The sequence below is a fragment of the Theropithecus gelada genome, chromosome 2 (genome assembly GCF_003255815.1).
Source record: "Theropithecus gelada isolate Dixy chromosome 2, Tgel_1.0, whole genome shotgun sequence".
In the NCBI taxonomy this organism is placed as follows: Eukaryota; Metazoa; Chordata; class Mammalia; order Primates; family Cercopithecidae; genus Theropithecus; species Theropithecus gelada.
The window spans coordinates 190,751,701-190,768,535 of NC_037669.1; the positions used below are offsets into that span (position 1 = coordinate 190,751,701).

At 42.8% G+C, this 16,835-nt stretch overlaps 2 protein-coding genes across 3 annotated transcripts in view; both read right to left on the bottom strand.

Moving 5' to 3' along the window:
- Nucleotides 1-1,964: 1,964 nt before the first annotated feature.
- Nucleotides 1,965-6,394, bottom strand: GP5 (glycoprotein V platelet). Its single transcript, XM_025377701.1, has 2 exons — nucleotides 6,372-6,394; nucleotides 1,965-5,402 (listed from the first exon to the last, which is right to left on the bottom strand). The coding sequence occupies exon 2, from the start codon at nucleotides 5,398-5,400 to the stop codon at nucleotides 3,718-3,720; it is 1,683 nt and encodes a 560-aa protein (XP_025233486.1). The 5' UTR covers nucleotides 5,401-5,402; nucleotides 6,372-6,394; the 3' UTR covers nucleotides 1,965-3,717.
- Nucleotides 6,395-9,035: 2,641 nt separating this feature from the next.
- Nucleotides 9,036-16,835, bottom strand: part of ATP13A3 (ATPase 13A3) — an 85,461-nt gene continuing 77,661 nt past the window's right edge. For both annotated transcript variants that reach the window (XM_025375643.1, XM_025375644.1), the window contains one exon: nucleotides 9,036-12,496. In XM_025375643.1, the coding sequence (XP_025231428.1) occupies nucleotides 12,299-12,496 (198 nt within the window). In that variant the 3' untranslated portion in view covers nucleotides 9,036-12,298. The remainder of the gene's footprint in view (nucleotides 12,497-16,835) is intronic.

A 16,835-nucleotide genomic window follows, 5' to 3' on the forward strand; every position in this document is an offset into this window, starting at 1 on the left:
ACTCAACTACTGCCAAATTCTTGACCCTCAGAAGCTGTGACATAATATATGTTATTGTTTTAAACCACCAAGATCTGGGGTATTGGTTATGCCAACAATAAATACCGAATACACGCATACAGTAAAACCAGGCCACGATGGTTTTCCAGGGGATTCTACAACATGTTCAAGGAAAAGATGATCCCAGTTTTTATGGACCATTCCAGAGAGAATGTCCCCACCCACTTTATGAGGCTGTATAACCTAATACCAAAACCAGTCAAGGATATTATTTTCAATGTATAAGCAAATCTCACTAATGAGCAGATAGTAAAAGTTCTAAACAAAACAGCAAGCTGAATTCAGCAATATATTTTAAAGACACACAGCGCGGCTTGGTTTACTTCGGGAATGCAAGAATGAATTTACTTTTCAAAAATCTATAAATTTATTCACCATTTTAACACAGTGAAGGAGAAAAACGATATGAGCACCTCAATAGTTAAGAAACAAATGGATAAAATCTAACTTTACTGATAATTTTAAAATATACTTAGCAAACTCAGACCAGAAATGTCACATTTATTGATAAAACATTAGATACCTACCCTTTGCAACCAAGATGATTCTAAGGATGCTCACTGTCCTGCTCAACATTATAGTGGAGGTTTTAGCCAGTGCAGGAAGATATTTTAAAATAGAAAAATAAATCAATAATGGGTATAAGGTTTTAATAGGAAGAAGCAAATTATCAGAATTATTGCTAGACATAAGATAATTATGTAAAATTAAATTACATTCCTATATATTGGTAATAAAAATGAGAAAATACAATTTTTTTGGTTTTTTTCTTTAGAAAATATAACTTCTTAAAAAGATACCATCTACAATAGCAATGACAAATCAAAACAGAGGAAGGATACCTAGGAATAAATCTAACAAAATCAGTGCAAGGTTTCTTTTATACATATGTGTGTGTGTGTGTGTATATATATATACACACCCACACTTTAAGTTCTAGGGTACACGTGCACAATGTGCAGGTTTGTTACATATGTACACATGTGCCATGTTGGTTTGCTACACCTATCAACTGGTCATTTACATTAGGTATTTCTCCTGATGCTATCCCTCCCCCATCCCCCACCCCCTGACAGGCTGCAATGTGTGATGTCCCCTGCCCTGTGTCTGAGTGTTCTCATTGTTCAGCTCCCGCCTGTGAGTGAGAACATGCAGTGTTTGGTTTTCTGTCCTCGTCATGAATGTTTTATAAAAAACATTCTAAAACATCACTGAAAGATTTAAAATGACGTAAATGAATGGGAAGACGGAACATGCTTGCTGGCAGGAACACTAGGTATTATAAAAAATACAAATTCTTCCCCCAAATTGTTTTACATTTACTGCAATTTTTTTTTTTTTTTTGAGATGGAGTCTTGCTCTGTCTCCCAGGCTAGAGTGCAGTGGCACGATCTCGGCTCACTGCAACCTCCGCCCCCCGGGTTCAAGTGATTCCCCCTTCTCAGTGTCCCGAGTAGCTGGAATTACAGGCACCTGCCACTGCACCCGGCTAATTTTTTTATTTTTAGTAGAGACGGGGTTTCACCATCTTGGCCAGGCTGGTCTCGAACTCCTGACCTCGTGATCCACTCGCCTCGGCCTCCCAAAGGGCTGGGATTACAGGGGTGAGACACCACACCCAGCTAATTTACTGCAATTTCTATTAAAATTCTCGATGGAGTTGACATGCTGACCCTGAAATACTCATAGAATTGCAAAGAGCCAAGAATAGAAGAACAATCAGGTGGAGAGATGACCCTATACCAAAAATGATTGAAGCTCCAATAATGAAGATGGTGAGTATGCTATGGGACTAGACAGACAGACCAATGGAGAACCCAGAAACCAACTCCCACATCTGCAGAACCCAAAAACAAATGTCAGGATCCAGCTTTCCTGCTCCACATCCACCGGGTGGTGTTGGAGGAGCCCCTGCTCTGGCCTGTGAACACAGAGCCTGGCCACACGGGGCCGAGGTCATCCGCAGGGGAGGACAGATCGATTTGAGTGTAACCTCCAGTATGAGAAAGTTTGGACTTCTTTCTACACAGAGGAAAAAACCGACTCAAAGCTCTTCTTTACAAATCATGATGCCAATAATAATTGCTCATCCTTTCGTAATAATAGCTAGCATTCATTAACATGTATTGTCTGCAGGCCACTGGGCCCAGTCATTACACGGTTTATTGCCTTTAATTCTCACAAAAACTCTACGAAGCAGGTGCTGTGTTATCCCTTTTTAAGGTTGAGGAAACCAAGGCTTAGAGAATGTAAGCAGGTGTCTTACCCAAAGTCCCATGCAGTTAGTAAGTGGTAGAGCTGGGATTTGAACCCATAGCTGTCACCTTGCCAGCCGCTGTTTTAACCACTGCCTCTCACAAGCACAGACATCCAATTAAAGCAACAAAGGTTTTACAGCTTTCAGTTGGAGGAACAAATGAGACTGTGACAGCAGCTGAACTAGAATCAAGCTTATCATTACGTGTATGAATACCAGTCACATGTAAGCTGCTCCATAAAAGCTTGTAAAATGAGGTGGCAGAGTTCCAGGAAATGAAAATCAATCCAGTTTCAAAATGACATGTTGCATGGATGTAAAGCAAGTGGAAACTCACAGGAGGCTCAGGAAACACGCTGGACATACACTGGGCACCTGGAGGGAAGGCTCTGTGTTTTCTTCCTCTCTCAGCCTCACAGAAGTCGCCTATCCTGACAATGCTCATGCACGAATGCAGTCCATTGCTCTCCCAAGTAGCCCATAGGTCAGAGAGACATCAAGTGAGAAAAATGGGGCAAGGGAAAAAATGGCAAGAGCTCCACTTGTCAAATAAAAGTCGATAAAGAGGGCCAGGTGTGGTGGCTCACACCTGTAATCCCAGCACTTTGGGAGGCCAAGGCAGGCAGATCACTTGTGGCCAGGAGTTCAGACCAGGTCAGCCAGGCCAATATGACGAAGCCCCGTCTCTACTTAAAACAATACAAAAATTAGCCGGGTGTGGTGGCACACACCTGTAATCCCAGCTACTCAGAAAGCTGAGGCATGAGAATCACCTGAACCTGGGAGGCGGAGGCTGCAGTGAGCCGAGACGGACCACTGCACTCCAGCCTGGGCGACAGAGCTAGACTCTGCCTCAAAAAAAAAAAAAAAAAAGTAGAGCAACAGCCTATCCTTTCCCTCCAGGAAAAGCCATCGTTACTTGGATGGCATGTGTTCCTTTATCCACGCATGGATTTCACAAACATTTACCGGCTTACTCTGCGCAGGAGACAGGCCCCGGCCTGAAGTTGTCCCCTTACTCAGTAGACACCGAAGAGGCCCCTCTCTCCACCAGACGCCAAGCCAGGCACAGCCGGGCAAGGATGGGCCCAACACAATCCGTACACCCGAGTGGGAGGGAGCTGGGGAGGGCAGACAACCACAGGTTACAAATGTAAAGCTTAGTTTCAAGGAGGGCGGGGTAGGGGAGGGGCGGACAGAGAGGAGGGGTTGCGGACCGTGAGAACGCAGAGCACCGAGCGGAGAAGGGGAGGAGGAGGGAAAGGAAGGCGTGGCAGTGGGAGAGAAGAGGAAGAAGAAAGAGTGGGGAGGGGAAGGAGAGCAAGCCAGCAGCAGCCCGTCTGGATTCCCCTCCGAGCCACATCTGGTCACGTTCTAAATAATTAGATTTTCCCATTGACTTAACCAAGAGCTCTCTCTCTGATTAATTTTCGAAAGAGCTGGCCAATTTTAATCATAGCAAACACGATGATCACGGTGATCAAGGCCTGAACAGCTAAAAGCAGAAAATAAAACCCCCAGAACGGGCCATGATCTTGATATTCGCCCGTGGCCACGGGCTGGGCCCACACCCAGGGTTCTGAGCTGTTGGGAGCCAAGGCTGGATGGACCGGGGCTTCCGAGGAGCTGTCCGCAGCGGGGTGGGGAGGCGGGCCCCGGGGGTCCGGGCACTCCGCGTCACCCCCCGGCAGGGCCCAGAGCGGCAGGCCCGCGAGCTTCCCAGGGCCTGCGCACCGCGGGGGCTCTTCCAGGCCCGCGAGGCCCGGGTGCTGCCGCAGCCACCCCAGGAAGGGCCCCAGGCCACAGTCGCAGCGCCAGGGGTTGTGCCCCAACAGGACCTCCTTCAGCCGGGGCAGAGCCCCAAACGCGTCGCCAGGCAGGGTCTCCAGCTGGTTGTGGTCGAGCTGGACGCTCTCCAGGCTGCTGAGATTGCGGAAGAGCGCGCGGGGCAGGGCGCGCAGCCTGTTGCGGCGCAGGGACACCTGGCGCAGCCTGCCGAGGCCCCGCAGCAAGCCGTCGGGGAGGGCGGTCAGGCCGTTGGAGTGCAGGGAGAGCACTCGGAGCTCGCCCAGGCCCTGGAAGGCGCCCTGCGGGAGCGCGCTCAGCCGCGGGCTCAGAGTCACCCCTAAGGACCGCAGGCGGCTCAGGTTTCGGAAGGCGGCAGCGGGCAGGGTGCGCAGCTGGGTGCGGTTCAGCCACAGCTCCTGCAGGCCCCCCATCTCCCCGAAGAGCACCCCCGGGAGCTCTGCCAGCGGGTTCTCGAACAGAGTCAACAGAGTCAAACTGTGCGAATGAAGAAAGAGCGCAGAGGGGAGAAACGCGAGGTGGTTTCTCGAAAGAGTCAAAGAACTCAGGTTTGGGAGCCGGTCGAAGGCCCCGGGTGTGATGGAACGGATGTGATTGCGGTGGAGCTGCAGTTCCGTCAGGGCGCCCAGGCTGTTCAACAGCCCCGAATCCAGAGACACAAGCCGGTTCGAGTGGAGCAGAAGCCTCTGGAGCTTAGCCTGTGCTCCAAGCAATCCCTTGGGCAGGTGGGTCAGGTTGTTTCCCGATAAATCCAACAACTTCAGGTTCCCCAGATTCGTGAAGAGACCGGCAGGAAGGAAATCGAGCTGATTCTGGTTCAGAGCGAGCTCCTGCAGGTTAACCAGTTTCTGAAACATGTTTTGGTCAATGCCCCTCAGCGCATTGTGGTCCAAAAACAGCTGCTCCAGGAGCCCCGTCTTATCCAGCAGCGCACCTGGAAGATGAGTGATTCTGTTGCGCGACAGCCTGAGGGTTTTCAGTTTTACCAGGTCATTGAAGGCGCCGGGGGCAACGGCGGAAATGTGGCTGTCGGAGAGCATGAGGCGCTGCAGGACGGTCATGCCACTGAAGCTGTGGTTCTGCAAGACGCCGCGGCCCATTCCGAAGAGCAGGATGTGCGTGAGGTTGGTGGGCAGACCCAGCGCGGCGATGCGCGCCACGTCGCCCCCCGAGCACTGCGCGGCGTCCCGGAAGACACACTTGCAGCCCGGCGGACAGGGGAAGGGCTGGGCGCGCAGAAGCCCGAGCACCGCGCACAGCAGAGTCCTCCTCAGCATGTCTGAAAAAGCAACAGTGGGAATGTGGTCAACACACGGGAGCGTTCGCGCCTGTTCTGAACCCCGGGATCCTGCACTTTGTGCAGAGGCACAATCCTTTCACCAGAATTCTCACTCCCTCTTTTCTTAGGACTACAGATTTCCCTACCTACGTAGGTGAAAAGACATTCATTCTACACACTGTGTGGTCTCATTCTTTCGCTTTATTGATTTTCTACTCTGTTTAAAGCATTGAGATTAAAGGGTTTTCAAGCTACCGAATAGCCAATACTTTAAAATCCTTACATAGAGAATTAATTAAAATAGTCATTCCCACATGCAAGCTCACAGACATCACAAAGCAGTGTCCATTGTGAAAACGGCTCTGCTCTTGACTTTGTAACTTACCCTGCATTGGCTAAAACCAACAGTCAAGAAGGGAACAGCAAAGTCTGCAGCCACCACCATCTGATTCTTTTGCTCACAATCTTGCTATTTCCACAGTACCAAGTTACTCTATTAAAACAAAGGACACCCCCAAAACAGCGAACACCTTCAGTCAACAGCCAACAAAAGCCTATAATAATGCCTATCACTTTACACCATGCATTGTTCTCAGCGCTTTATTTATACTATATGCATTTAATCCTTACAATAACCTTAGGAGGTAAGTAAATTATCCCTGATTCAAGGATGAAGGCACAAGGCACAGAAAGCTTCAATAGTATAACTAGGGTCATATAGAATTCGGGCGCAGTATTTCTGACTTAGCCATAAGTATAAACAGCTGCTATATCTAAGATGCTTAAAGGTAATACTCATGGCACTGAATTTTCTGTGAAATGCACACCATACTACTAATCTGCCAAAACAATGTTTCCCAAGTGAACTTTTCCATAAATTGCTTCTTGTGCAATTTTACTTCTCATGCACACACAGACTAATGGAACCCTCTAATTTCCTATACTAATGTTTAAAATATTTGGCCTTACCTGAAATGGTTCTGCACTCCAAAGCAACTGAAAGACTTAGCGCTTTGCATGTGATTCGACACTTTCCAAAGGAAGGGGGTGGTATCCTTGCATCCTGAGGATAAAGACTTTACCAGAATAGGTCAGGAAAGGACCCTATCTCAGAGCCCATGTTCTGGTTTTTAATGACAAATATCTTCAAACTGAGAGACCATATATACTACTGTCAAAGCCTACTGTCAAAGCCAAGAGCAGCGGGGAGAGTTTTTCAATAAATGGCACACTATAACTGTGATGCCAGGGAAGTGTAGTGATACAGCTGGATCACTGCAGTAGCCACACCCCTAGATGGGCCACACTTCCCTTGGGTCTTCCTTTTCATGCCACATGGCCCTAATTTTCCACCCAGGTTTTTTTTTTTTTTTTTTTTAATATGTGTTGTTTTTCTTTCCTCACTTAACAATAAAGCTAAGAACATTCTCAAATGCTCCATTTTTTTTTTTCCCTTTTGGGACTAAGGCTGAGAACATCTTTGAACATGTTCAATAGGTGGCAGGGTGCTCACCTGTTCCTTTTTTCGCGGGGAAGGGGGCTCTGTCGCCCAGGCTGGGGTGCAGTGTTGCGATCTCGGCTCACTGCAACCTCTGGCTCCCGGGTTCAAGCAATTCTCCTGCCTCAGCCTCCCAAGTAGCTGGGATTACAGGCAGACACCTCCACGCCCGGCTAATTTTTTGTATTTTAGTACAGACGGGGTTTCACCATGTTGCCCAGGCTGCTCTTAAAACTCCTGAGCTCAGGTGATCCGGCCGCCTCGGCCTCCCAAAGTGCTGGGATTACAGGTGTGAACCACCCCGCCCAGCTGCTCACATGTTCAGTTTAACTTGGGAACGTCAGACTGCTCTCCAAAGTGGTTGTATTGGTCTACAATGCCACCTACCATTTATGAGAATTCCTGTGCTTCCTCTCTGCCCACACTTGGTCCTTCCTAATTTTTGCCATTTCTAAGAAAGATATCGCAGCATGGTTTAACTTTTCCTTTCCCTGTTTAATGATGAACTTGAGCACCTTTGCACATAATTAAGGCCCACTTGCGCTTCATTTGAGAAGGCTGGGTTTCCTTTTGCCCATTTGTCTATAGGCAAAACGTGTCTATGTGTCTTTTGAGCTCTCTGATAACGCTGTCTGCATTAAGACTTCTATCCTTCAAGACACCATAAAAAAGGGGAAAAGATAAACCATGAACTAAAGATATTTGTAACACCTATAACTGAGAAAGGCTTAATATCAGAATACATAAGGAATGTCTGCATCGTGGGATCCAATCACCCTCTGACGTAGCCAAATACAGTCAGAGCCCAGTACATGCTGGGTTGACGGAAATTACCTTCAAAGTCATGCAGTCCTGGACCGCAGGAAAGAGCCACTGCCTCTGCCAAGTATTGCAGGTGGTCTTTCAGGTCTGATCAAGGAATGCAACTCCAGAACCCAGAGCTGCTACACTGGTGACCTGGTAAGTCTGTCATGCATAGGCACATCAAGTGAAAGCTCCCCCCCACCGCCCTTGCCCATGAAAATGCCAGGGAGCCAACATGACAGACTGGGAAGGCGAGCTGTGAAACAGAGTAAGATGCCACAGGCTCAAATTCTTGTGGCCCTTCTTTAGCCTATTTCCCCAGGAAAACCTCCAGTCAGAATGGCCTCTACGTTTTGTTCCTTAGGAAGACACTCTGACTGTCCAAGAAGGGAAAAGTACGTATGGAAGTTGCAGAGAGTGAGGGGAACAGTCTTAGTCCATCCACTGAGCAAGCTGATGAGATAATGAGAAGTATTTGGAGCAATGAAGTTGACAGCTCCAGTGCTTCTGGTCTCAAGATTCTGTGTCCATATCAGGTCAGAAGTCTGCTGTCAAACAGTGACCTGGCTTAAGGGGCTTGGCTATTCAAAAGCAGGTCTGCCTGGGTGAGATAAGCGCTTTCCTCTGAGGGAGACTCAGTGGGCAGGGCACAACAGGGAGCAACCGCACCCCAGCTTGGACCACAGACAGTCTCACTCAAGCCCCTAGGACTCCCTGTCCCTTCCTGCAATATACATTCAAAATAGAGCCATTGGCAGCAATATGGGGGAAGGAGAGACATGCAGAACTATGCCCACACCAACAGGCTGTGGGGACAAGATCACACATGCTGCACAAACCATAGCGACTGCTAAGAGCTTGAGGTAACAGCAGGCAGGCCCTCACCCCCCGAATTCATCACACCACAGCCAGCCACATTTCCCTAGCAGAGGCGCCATGTCTCCCGAAGCGGAGCTCCATGGAAACAACTCCCAGCCACAAACAAAGGTCCTGTCTTCTCTGGGATTTCTACAACCATTTTCTCCCTCCATGGAATTAGCTTCTGGTTTGATCCTCCCAACTATTAATAGATTTTAAGTCCCTACTCTTCTACTTCACCATTTCCCTCAGACCTCCTCGCGTTTAACATTTGGCTCCACACTACATCTGACTGAGCGGTTTCCCCAGGATGGTCACACACACGGTAGGATATGTGGAATGTTATTTCCTTTAAAAAAAAAAAAAAAAAAAGGAAATGGGGAAGTACTAATAGGCATGAAAATAAATCCGCAAAGGGCAGTATTCATGTGACTAAAAAGCAAACAAATGTATAAAGACACAGAAAAAAAGTGTTATTTCATCATTAAAATTTTTATTTTGAATAGCTTCAATCAAAAAAGGTTTCATCAGATTATTTACAGTGCTGAATGTACAATTGTGAATGTACAATTATGAATGTATTTTGCCTTTTTGACAAGAGGGTACCATTCTTGAGCAGCGATACAATTTTAAAAATATAAAGATGCAGTATCATTTCTGATATAAAGTTACTTAAAAAAATCCAAGGTCTTAGGGAATTCACAAATCATAACCAGAAGTAGCTATTTTATTAATTTAATGTACACATAATTACCAAATTTTAATACATTAAAAATGTGTAAATGCCCACAGACTGTACAAAAATTAACACCCCATTTTGTTGAAAGTTCCCAACCACCTCCCACCATAAATATACAAAAATCTATTTTTAGATATGTCAAAATTGCATGCATGAGTATTTTCTAAAGCTTGAATTTTGCTTTTCACTGGATAATGTTATCTATAGCTGTTTTTGTAACAGACTACATAAACATTGATATATTATTTACCATGCCTTTGAAACTGTGCAGGACTTTCACAAACATGGGGAACAAAATAAATAGAGTAAAAACTGCAACAGTTTTGTTTAGATGCAAGTGCAATTTGGAAAGCTTTCGAATTTAAGGATTACAAAACTACTATAAAAAGTATTTATTTTGTTGTTGGCTTAGCCACTTTTATTCAAGCATTATTTGCAGCATTGCTTTACAGCAGTTGGTGCTAGAAGATACAAAACATATAGTTACCACTATTTAAACTTGAGGGAGAAAAAAAACTTTAAACAACCCTGAGGGAGACACACATTAAAAATCTTGTTATTTATTTAAAAAGTTAAAAAGTTACATATCATTATTTAACAATTACTTTCCCAGACATTTCTGTCCTTTAAGTATGTGCATAAATAAAATTTAAATCAGCAATATTTATTCATCTTAATACATCAAAATAATATATGTACAGATTTTAAAATTTAGGTCTGTATAAACTCAAATAATTTAATGTGAAATTCAGAATCAAAATTACTATGTAATGGTGACCTACAAGAGAAGACTCAGTCTATCCATGGCACTGAGTAGAACCCACCCCTGGCTTCACAGGCGTTCTTCAAATAACATTCTCAACGTGAATAACCCACCTTGTCTATATTCAAATCTAACTTCCTACAAATGCTTTTCCACCTACCTAAACACCTCATTCCTTTGAAAACAATATGGACAGATGAAATATAAAACCCTTATTAACTCTAAATGTTAAAAAAGTGGGGCGGGGGGTGTCAAAAATAGCTCTTTATGATCATGCTCTTAAAGATGTTAAATACAATCTGATAATTGAATTTTTAAGCTGCTACTTAGCAATTACTTTCATTATATGCTTCAGTACTTAAACCAAAGAATAAAATGCACAATTGTGGAAATCACTGAAGAATAACATGAGCATATTTGAAATTAATATGGAAATTATAAAATGATCCAGAGAATAAGTAACTATAGAAAATAGTGCTAATTCACAGCTCAAGAGGTCTAAGATGCATAGCTTCATAGAATCATTCATGGAACAACTGTCATCATCTAATGTGTATTAATAGCATATTATACATTTGATGGAAAACTTCGATTATATTTTTGCAGGAATCATCAGTGGCAATAGCAGTAACAGTGATCCTGAGTGTAACTTCTATTTTTCTATAGTTACCAAACATCATCCAGGTCTTTGCAGCATAAAGAGTGAGAACCATTTGGTCCTAAAATTCTAGGTAAAATTTGGTAAATTTGTAAATATATGTTGGGAAAAGAATGATCGCTAGAAGTAGAAAGCACGAGCAAGCATGTTACTGGCAATGGAAGAACAGAGAACAATGTCACACTGTTTTAATAGTTTAGTGTCCATTTTACAGCACTATCAGTTTTCTGTGTTACGATAACTGTGGGCATTGCCAAACTGCTGGATCCTACCTACAAAAGGCATTTTTTTAAAGTTACCTTAATTTTGGCATGAATTTAAATGTTAATCAGGCCAAACAGAAGGGTGAAAAATGCTTCTCCACATTTCTTTTGGCTCAATGAATATCAATTTTTTAACTTTATTTCCTCAATTTTTTTGTCTCCCAGAAATTTCCGCATCAAATATGCTTATTTGTAACAATCCAATTCAAAACAGACATGCTCTGACCTCTGGCGCCACCAAATGGCATAAAACAAACTCATCAAATTCGTATTGCTTTGAAAAAATGGCAGCCATTCAAATCCAGTATTTTTTAAGCCTCATTATTGAAAAGACAGAGACACACATCAAACCTCAAAAAAATCTTATGAGGTAAAATTCTAACTTAAAAAAACTATTATCCTATGTCTTTAGGTAATTGAAAACACAGAAGAAAATTTAAAAAACCATTTAAAATAACACAAAGCCTGACAGAAACACATTTGAAGAAACAGTAAAAGATGAATCTTCATCTACTGCCAAAAGAAATGAATCTTATTTCCTAGTGAAAAAGGTTCTACAACATTTAACAGAAGCAAATTAGACTACTGACACCACACATAGCACAGGAGCCATTTAATAGCTTTGAGAGGCGTCTCAAGAAGGCAGTGAAGCACCTTGCTGATTAGAAAAATAAAACCCAGGCAGTTTGTACAGAAAATATAAAACCAGAAATGGAAATTACCTGAGTTGTTCTATAAGAAACACCATAAAAACTCATTCCTAACTCTAAACCATCTTAGGGAATTGGCATATGTTTATATAGAATTCTTTGGAAGAAATATTGGAATCAAATGAAAATAGGCTTTCAATATATTTTCACTGGAGGCTAATTAACACTCACTTTCCTTTAATCAATCACAAATTTAGAGCCTGTATATAAATACAGACTTTTCTAATAAGGGGGTTGTGAGCATAAATGTGAAGAGGTAAACTGGTCTCAAAAACTATTGTTGAAAAACCTACCAAACTTCTCCTGTACCCAATATAAAGAATATCACTGAGAGTAACAACCAAGAAAATTCTGGAAATGTATGTAATATTTTGGTTACTGAATGAAGATACAGGACTTTATGGATTGACTGTTAATTGAACTATTAGGACGATATCTTTTTCTGTTTTCATGTTTAAGAAAGAGCAAAGCTCTCAAATAAGCTACTATATCAGAAGGGACATAAACTGAAATAGTGCCATTCTGACACACAGGATCAGAAACTCCTAATATCATGTATTCCTGAATACTGTTACCAGCGATACCACTGAGACTGATTCACTGCTATGTTATGGTGATGATTTGACATGATCCATTCTCCTTAACTAAACCTTTAGCTTCTGTGGTTGTCTGAGGTTTTGGTGGCCATTCTGGATCAACCAAGAGCTCCTGCGCCAGATACATGTACTTTGCCTTTGGTATCTTCTTTCCACAGCTTAGGGCCCAGGGTAAGCAGCATTTTCCCCACCGATCCACTGACTCCTGAGGAAATAAGAGAAAAAAAAAAAAACCACCCCAGTTGATTAAAGGCTTGTTGTTTTAAACAGGTTTGTTAGAGCACACATTAGCAGAGGAAAATAAGAGGAGATGACTTCTGAGCACAACAAATGGGGGAAAAAATTCATGTTAAAAAAAAGGCAGCTTTGGCCGAGTGTGGTGGCTCATGCCCGAAATCCCAGCATTTTGGGAGGCTGAGGTGGGAGGATTGCTTGGGCCCAGGAGCTCAAGACCAACCTGGGCAACACAACGAAATGCGTGTTCTTTTGTTTTATTTTTTAAAGGTAGCTTTCAATTATTTAGGAACTGATTATTCTTTAGATTTTTTTCGGGGGTTATCAATATGATTTACTTCATTTAGTTTTATATACCTATACTCTTGTATACTAATACATTTTAAATACCTTGCAGATATGGATTCTTTAACAGAATATCTAGTGTATTAAGAAGAACTTTAAGCCATTCAGAAAGAGAAAACATTTTTAATTTTTAATTTGAAAATCTTCACATTCTGTCCCAAACCATCTTTCCATACTATTGCTCCTGGCAACTTAGCCACATGATCGTTTTTGGAAGAAAGCTGTGTACAAGTAGCCTCGTTACTGTTAATGTCATCTCTCAAAACATGAAGTAAATATCCTTTGGTCAAAATTAGGGCTTCAATCATGTTTAATGTCAATTACGTCTTTTAAAACCTCATCCTTACTAATATAAAAAGAATACTGTTTTATAACGATGGTTTCTGTTGGTGCTCCACGACTGGGAAGGGTTTGTATAAAACAAGTACTATTGCTTCGTATTATTTCATTGCAAAAAGCTCTGCTGTCACTGAAATCCTTCTGATCAATCCTGATGTTTTTAGTGAATGTGGCCTTAGATAAACGATCCTTGGAGAACAAGAAAGCAGAGTCCCTGGTTAATGCACAGAAACGTAAACTCAACAGAGGGCTGAAAAGGGCCCTCAGAATTTGTCTCAACTGAAATTTGAAATAAGTATCAATGACTATACCGGGACTCAATGAAGTAGTTGTATTTATCTCTAAAGAACAGCCAGTTCTTAATTATTTTGGCTGCTGCTTCTCCAAAATGAAATTTAAATTCCAGGTCATTTTGTTTTGCCAATCAACATATAACCCAGGCTACAACTAGCTCTAACTGAAGTAATCTCACAAAGTAGAGTATAACATAACTGAGATGCATATTCCAATGTTATCTAAAATGCCTCATGATTTAAAAAGGCAAGTTAGCTAGAGATGTATTTTGAAACATGTTTCTAAATTAGCCAATGGAGAAGAGCAAAAATACTTTAAAATTAAAGCTCTTAAAGTTTTTACATAGGTCACTTGATAGCTCTTCCTCATCCAAATGAAACCACCATCAGGAACCTACACTCTTCCCCTCTTCTCCCCGACCCGCTGAGAGCATGGTAAACAGTAACTCACCGCTCTCAATGTTAAAGGTCTGCTAGCTTAAGTTTGTCAACAAAACACAATAAGCGACACTGCTACCAAGAATTTAAAGGCAAAAACGGTGGACAAAAGCAAGCTACATCTGGGGTGGGGGCGGGGGAAGTCTAAAGACTACTCGCCTAGCAGCCTTTTCACTGTCATAACTAAAGAGAGTTATATTAGTATCACCTTTAAAAAAAGTCCACAGGAAAATATTCAGCATTAAGGTACAGAAGCCACTGTTGATAGGATTCTTCAGGTGATCCAAAATAACAGATAATGCCTCTCCGGTACAGGCACACAACAAACATAATATTTCATCTGAGACGATAATTTACTACTTAGATCTTACTTTTTCCCAAGGTGTCATTTGTCAATCTAATTGTGGAAAAAATCATTGTTCCTAAATCAATTCGAAAGCTGTCACTTTTTTTTTTTTTTTTTTTCAGATGGAGTCTTGCTCTGTCACCAGGTTGGAGTGCAGTGGTGCGATCTCAGCTCACGGCAACCACCGCCTCCCGAGTTCAAGTGATTCTCCTGCCTCAGCCTTCCAAGTAGCTGGGATTACAGGCACGCGCCACGGCGTCCAGCTAATTTTTTGTATTTTAGTAGAGACGGGGTTTCACCATGTTGGCCAAGATGGTCTCGATCTCCTGACCTTGTGATCTGCCTGCCTCAGCCTCCCAAAGTGCTGGGATTACAAGTATGGGCCACCGTGCTCAGCCGAAAGCTGTCACTTTTAAGTAGCACTGTTAGATTATCAGAGAAAATAAGCTCATGTTGACTGTTGACTTTTTTTAAAAAAGCAGAAACATAATAGGACTTGTCCGTCCAAAGAATCTGCCAGGTTGAAGGGCAATGTGTAGCAAGCTGAGTTAAGGAAAGCCAAACACACATATTTCAATTCATTGCTCCCTACTTGTGGAAAGTAAGTCAACCAATAAAATTAAAATTAATTTAATTGCAAATAGAACAACCGAATAGGATTCTTTTTATGCATTGAAAAAAAATCCTCACAACCCTATTACAAACAATGTACACTTGTCACAATTTTTAAAAAGTCATGAGGAACACTAAGGATCCCCCTACTGTACCATAATTGAAAACATTTTGTTCCTGTACCCTTACCTTCCCCAAGTATCATACACAGAAAGTACACTATATGCAAGCATAGGTTTGTTAGTTTACAAACACAAACATACCACACACATTCTCAAACACAATATAATTCAGTAGAAGAGAAAATAAAAGGTGCTACAGGCATGCTGGAATGAGAAATCAGCCAGCGGGGAGATGATGATGGTGCAGGGAGAAAGGCAAGCACTGTGTAACACAAAGGCCATGAAACAGGGCATCGGGCACAGAGTGAGCACGTGGGTCTCTCCAAAACACCTACAGCACAAGTCCCTAAAGCAGGACACAGTAGCTGTAGCAACTGGATCTTTCGGTTTGTTTCTGAAAGGAATGCTTAAGTGACGAAATTTATCCCCTCAGAGAAGGAAAGAGGCTATCATGCATAGTTTAGCAGAGAAACTAAAAAGAACTTCCAAAAATGTCAAGTTTACGCTTAGCAATGTCTTTCAGTAAATGTTTTCATGGGTAGTATATAAAACAGAATGCCAAGCCTGAAGGAAAAAATGTTACAACGGTGCTGTGGTTTTCATAAGTCTTCTTCCATACCAATTCTGAATATAAAACAAAACAGAAAATCAGAATAAACATTCTAGCTATGTAGCTCAAATAATATTCTAAGTGGCATAAAGACTACCACTACACCATAAAAACTACTTTTTTGGATTTTTCACCAAATAAGAAAACATGAATTGGGCACAAATCCCCAGGCACGATCAGATCACAGGTAGTAGGATCTAGTTCCACTACTAAGTACCCTCAGTTTACAGACACAAGGTGGGCACAAATGCTCCTAAAGAGAAGATGTGACACAGATCTCCTCAAACAGGGTAAAGCTTTATAGAAAACCACAGATGACGGGGGTCTCCACTGAAGATTTCCATCCAGTAGGGCAAGGGTGGAGTTCAAAGCATTTCTGATGAATAATCTTGCTTGAAAATCACCGGTATAAATTTTTTTTTTTTTTTTTTTGGTCAGAGAATAAGTATGAACACCTGGGGCTGCCAACTGTGACAACCAAAAGTGTCTCCAGACACTGGCAAATGTCCCCTGGGGGAAATCATCTCTGCCTGAGAACCTCGGCCTTACAGTAATATGATGAACTAATGACTGGCTCTCGAAGGGCCACAAACATCAACAGTGAAGCAACACTACACACAGAAGCAGCAGAGAGTGAAAGCATGCCACTTTGTGCTGGGAGGTTATAAGAACTCTCTTTCCTAAAGTCAGTAAGTTTTTTAAAAATGCACCTTAATCATGACCATAGAAACGGAAGACTTCAATTCTCGTCTATTTGATGATTTTCAGAATCAGCTGACACATAGGGTATGCTGGGGCCCACCTGCTCTGGACCACTCTCTACCTTCACTCTCCCATGAACACTTTAGAGGTAGAAACACAAACTCCTAAAAATTAGAAGGGCGGGCCGAGTGTGGTGGCTCACGCCTGTAATCCCAGCACTTTGGGAGGCCGAGGCAGGCAGATGGCTTGAGCCCAGGAGTTTGAGACCAGCCTGGGCAACATGGCAAAACCTCCTCTCTGGGGAAAAAAAAAAAAAAAAAATTGCTGGGCCTGGGATGGCATGCACCTGTAGCTCCATCTACCCAGCAACATGGTGAAACCCTATCTCTACAAAACAAACCAACAAAAATTGCCGGGCACAGTGGCTTGCACCTGTAATGCCAGCTACTCGGGAGGCTGAGATGGGAGGATAATCTGAGCCTGAGGAGCTTGAGGCTACAGTG

Excerpts from the sequence above, each read along its gene's own strand:
- GP5 (XM_025377701.1), bottom strand. The coding sequence starts at position 5,400 with ATGCTGAGGAGGACTCTGCTGTGCGCGGTGCTCGGGCTTCTGCGCGCC.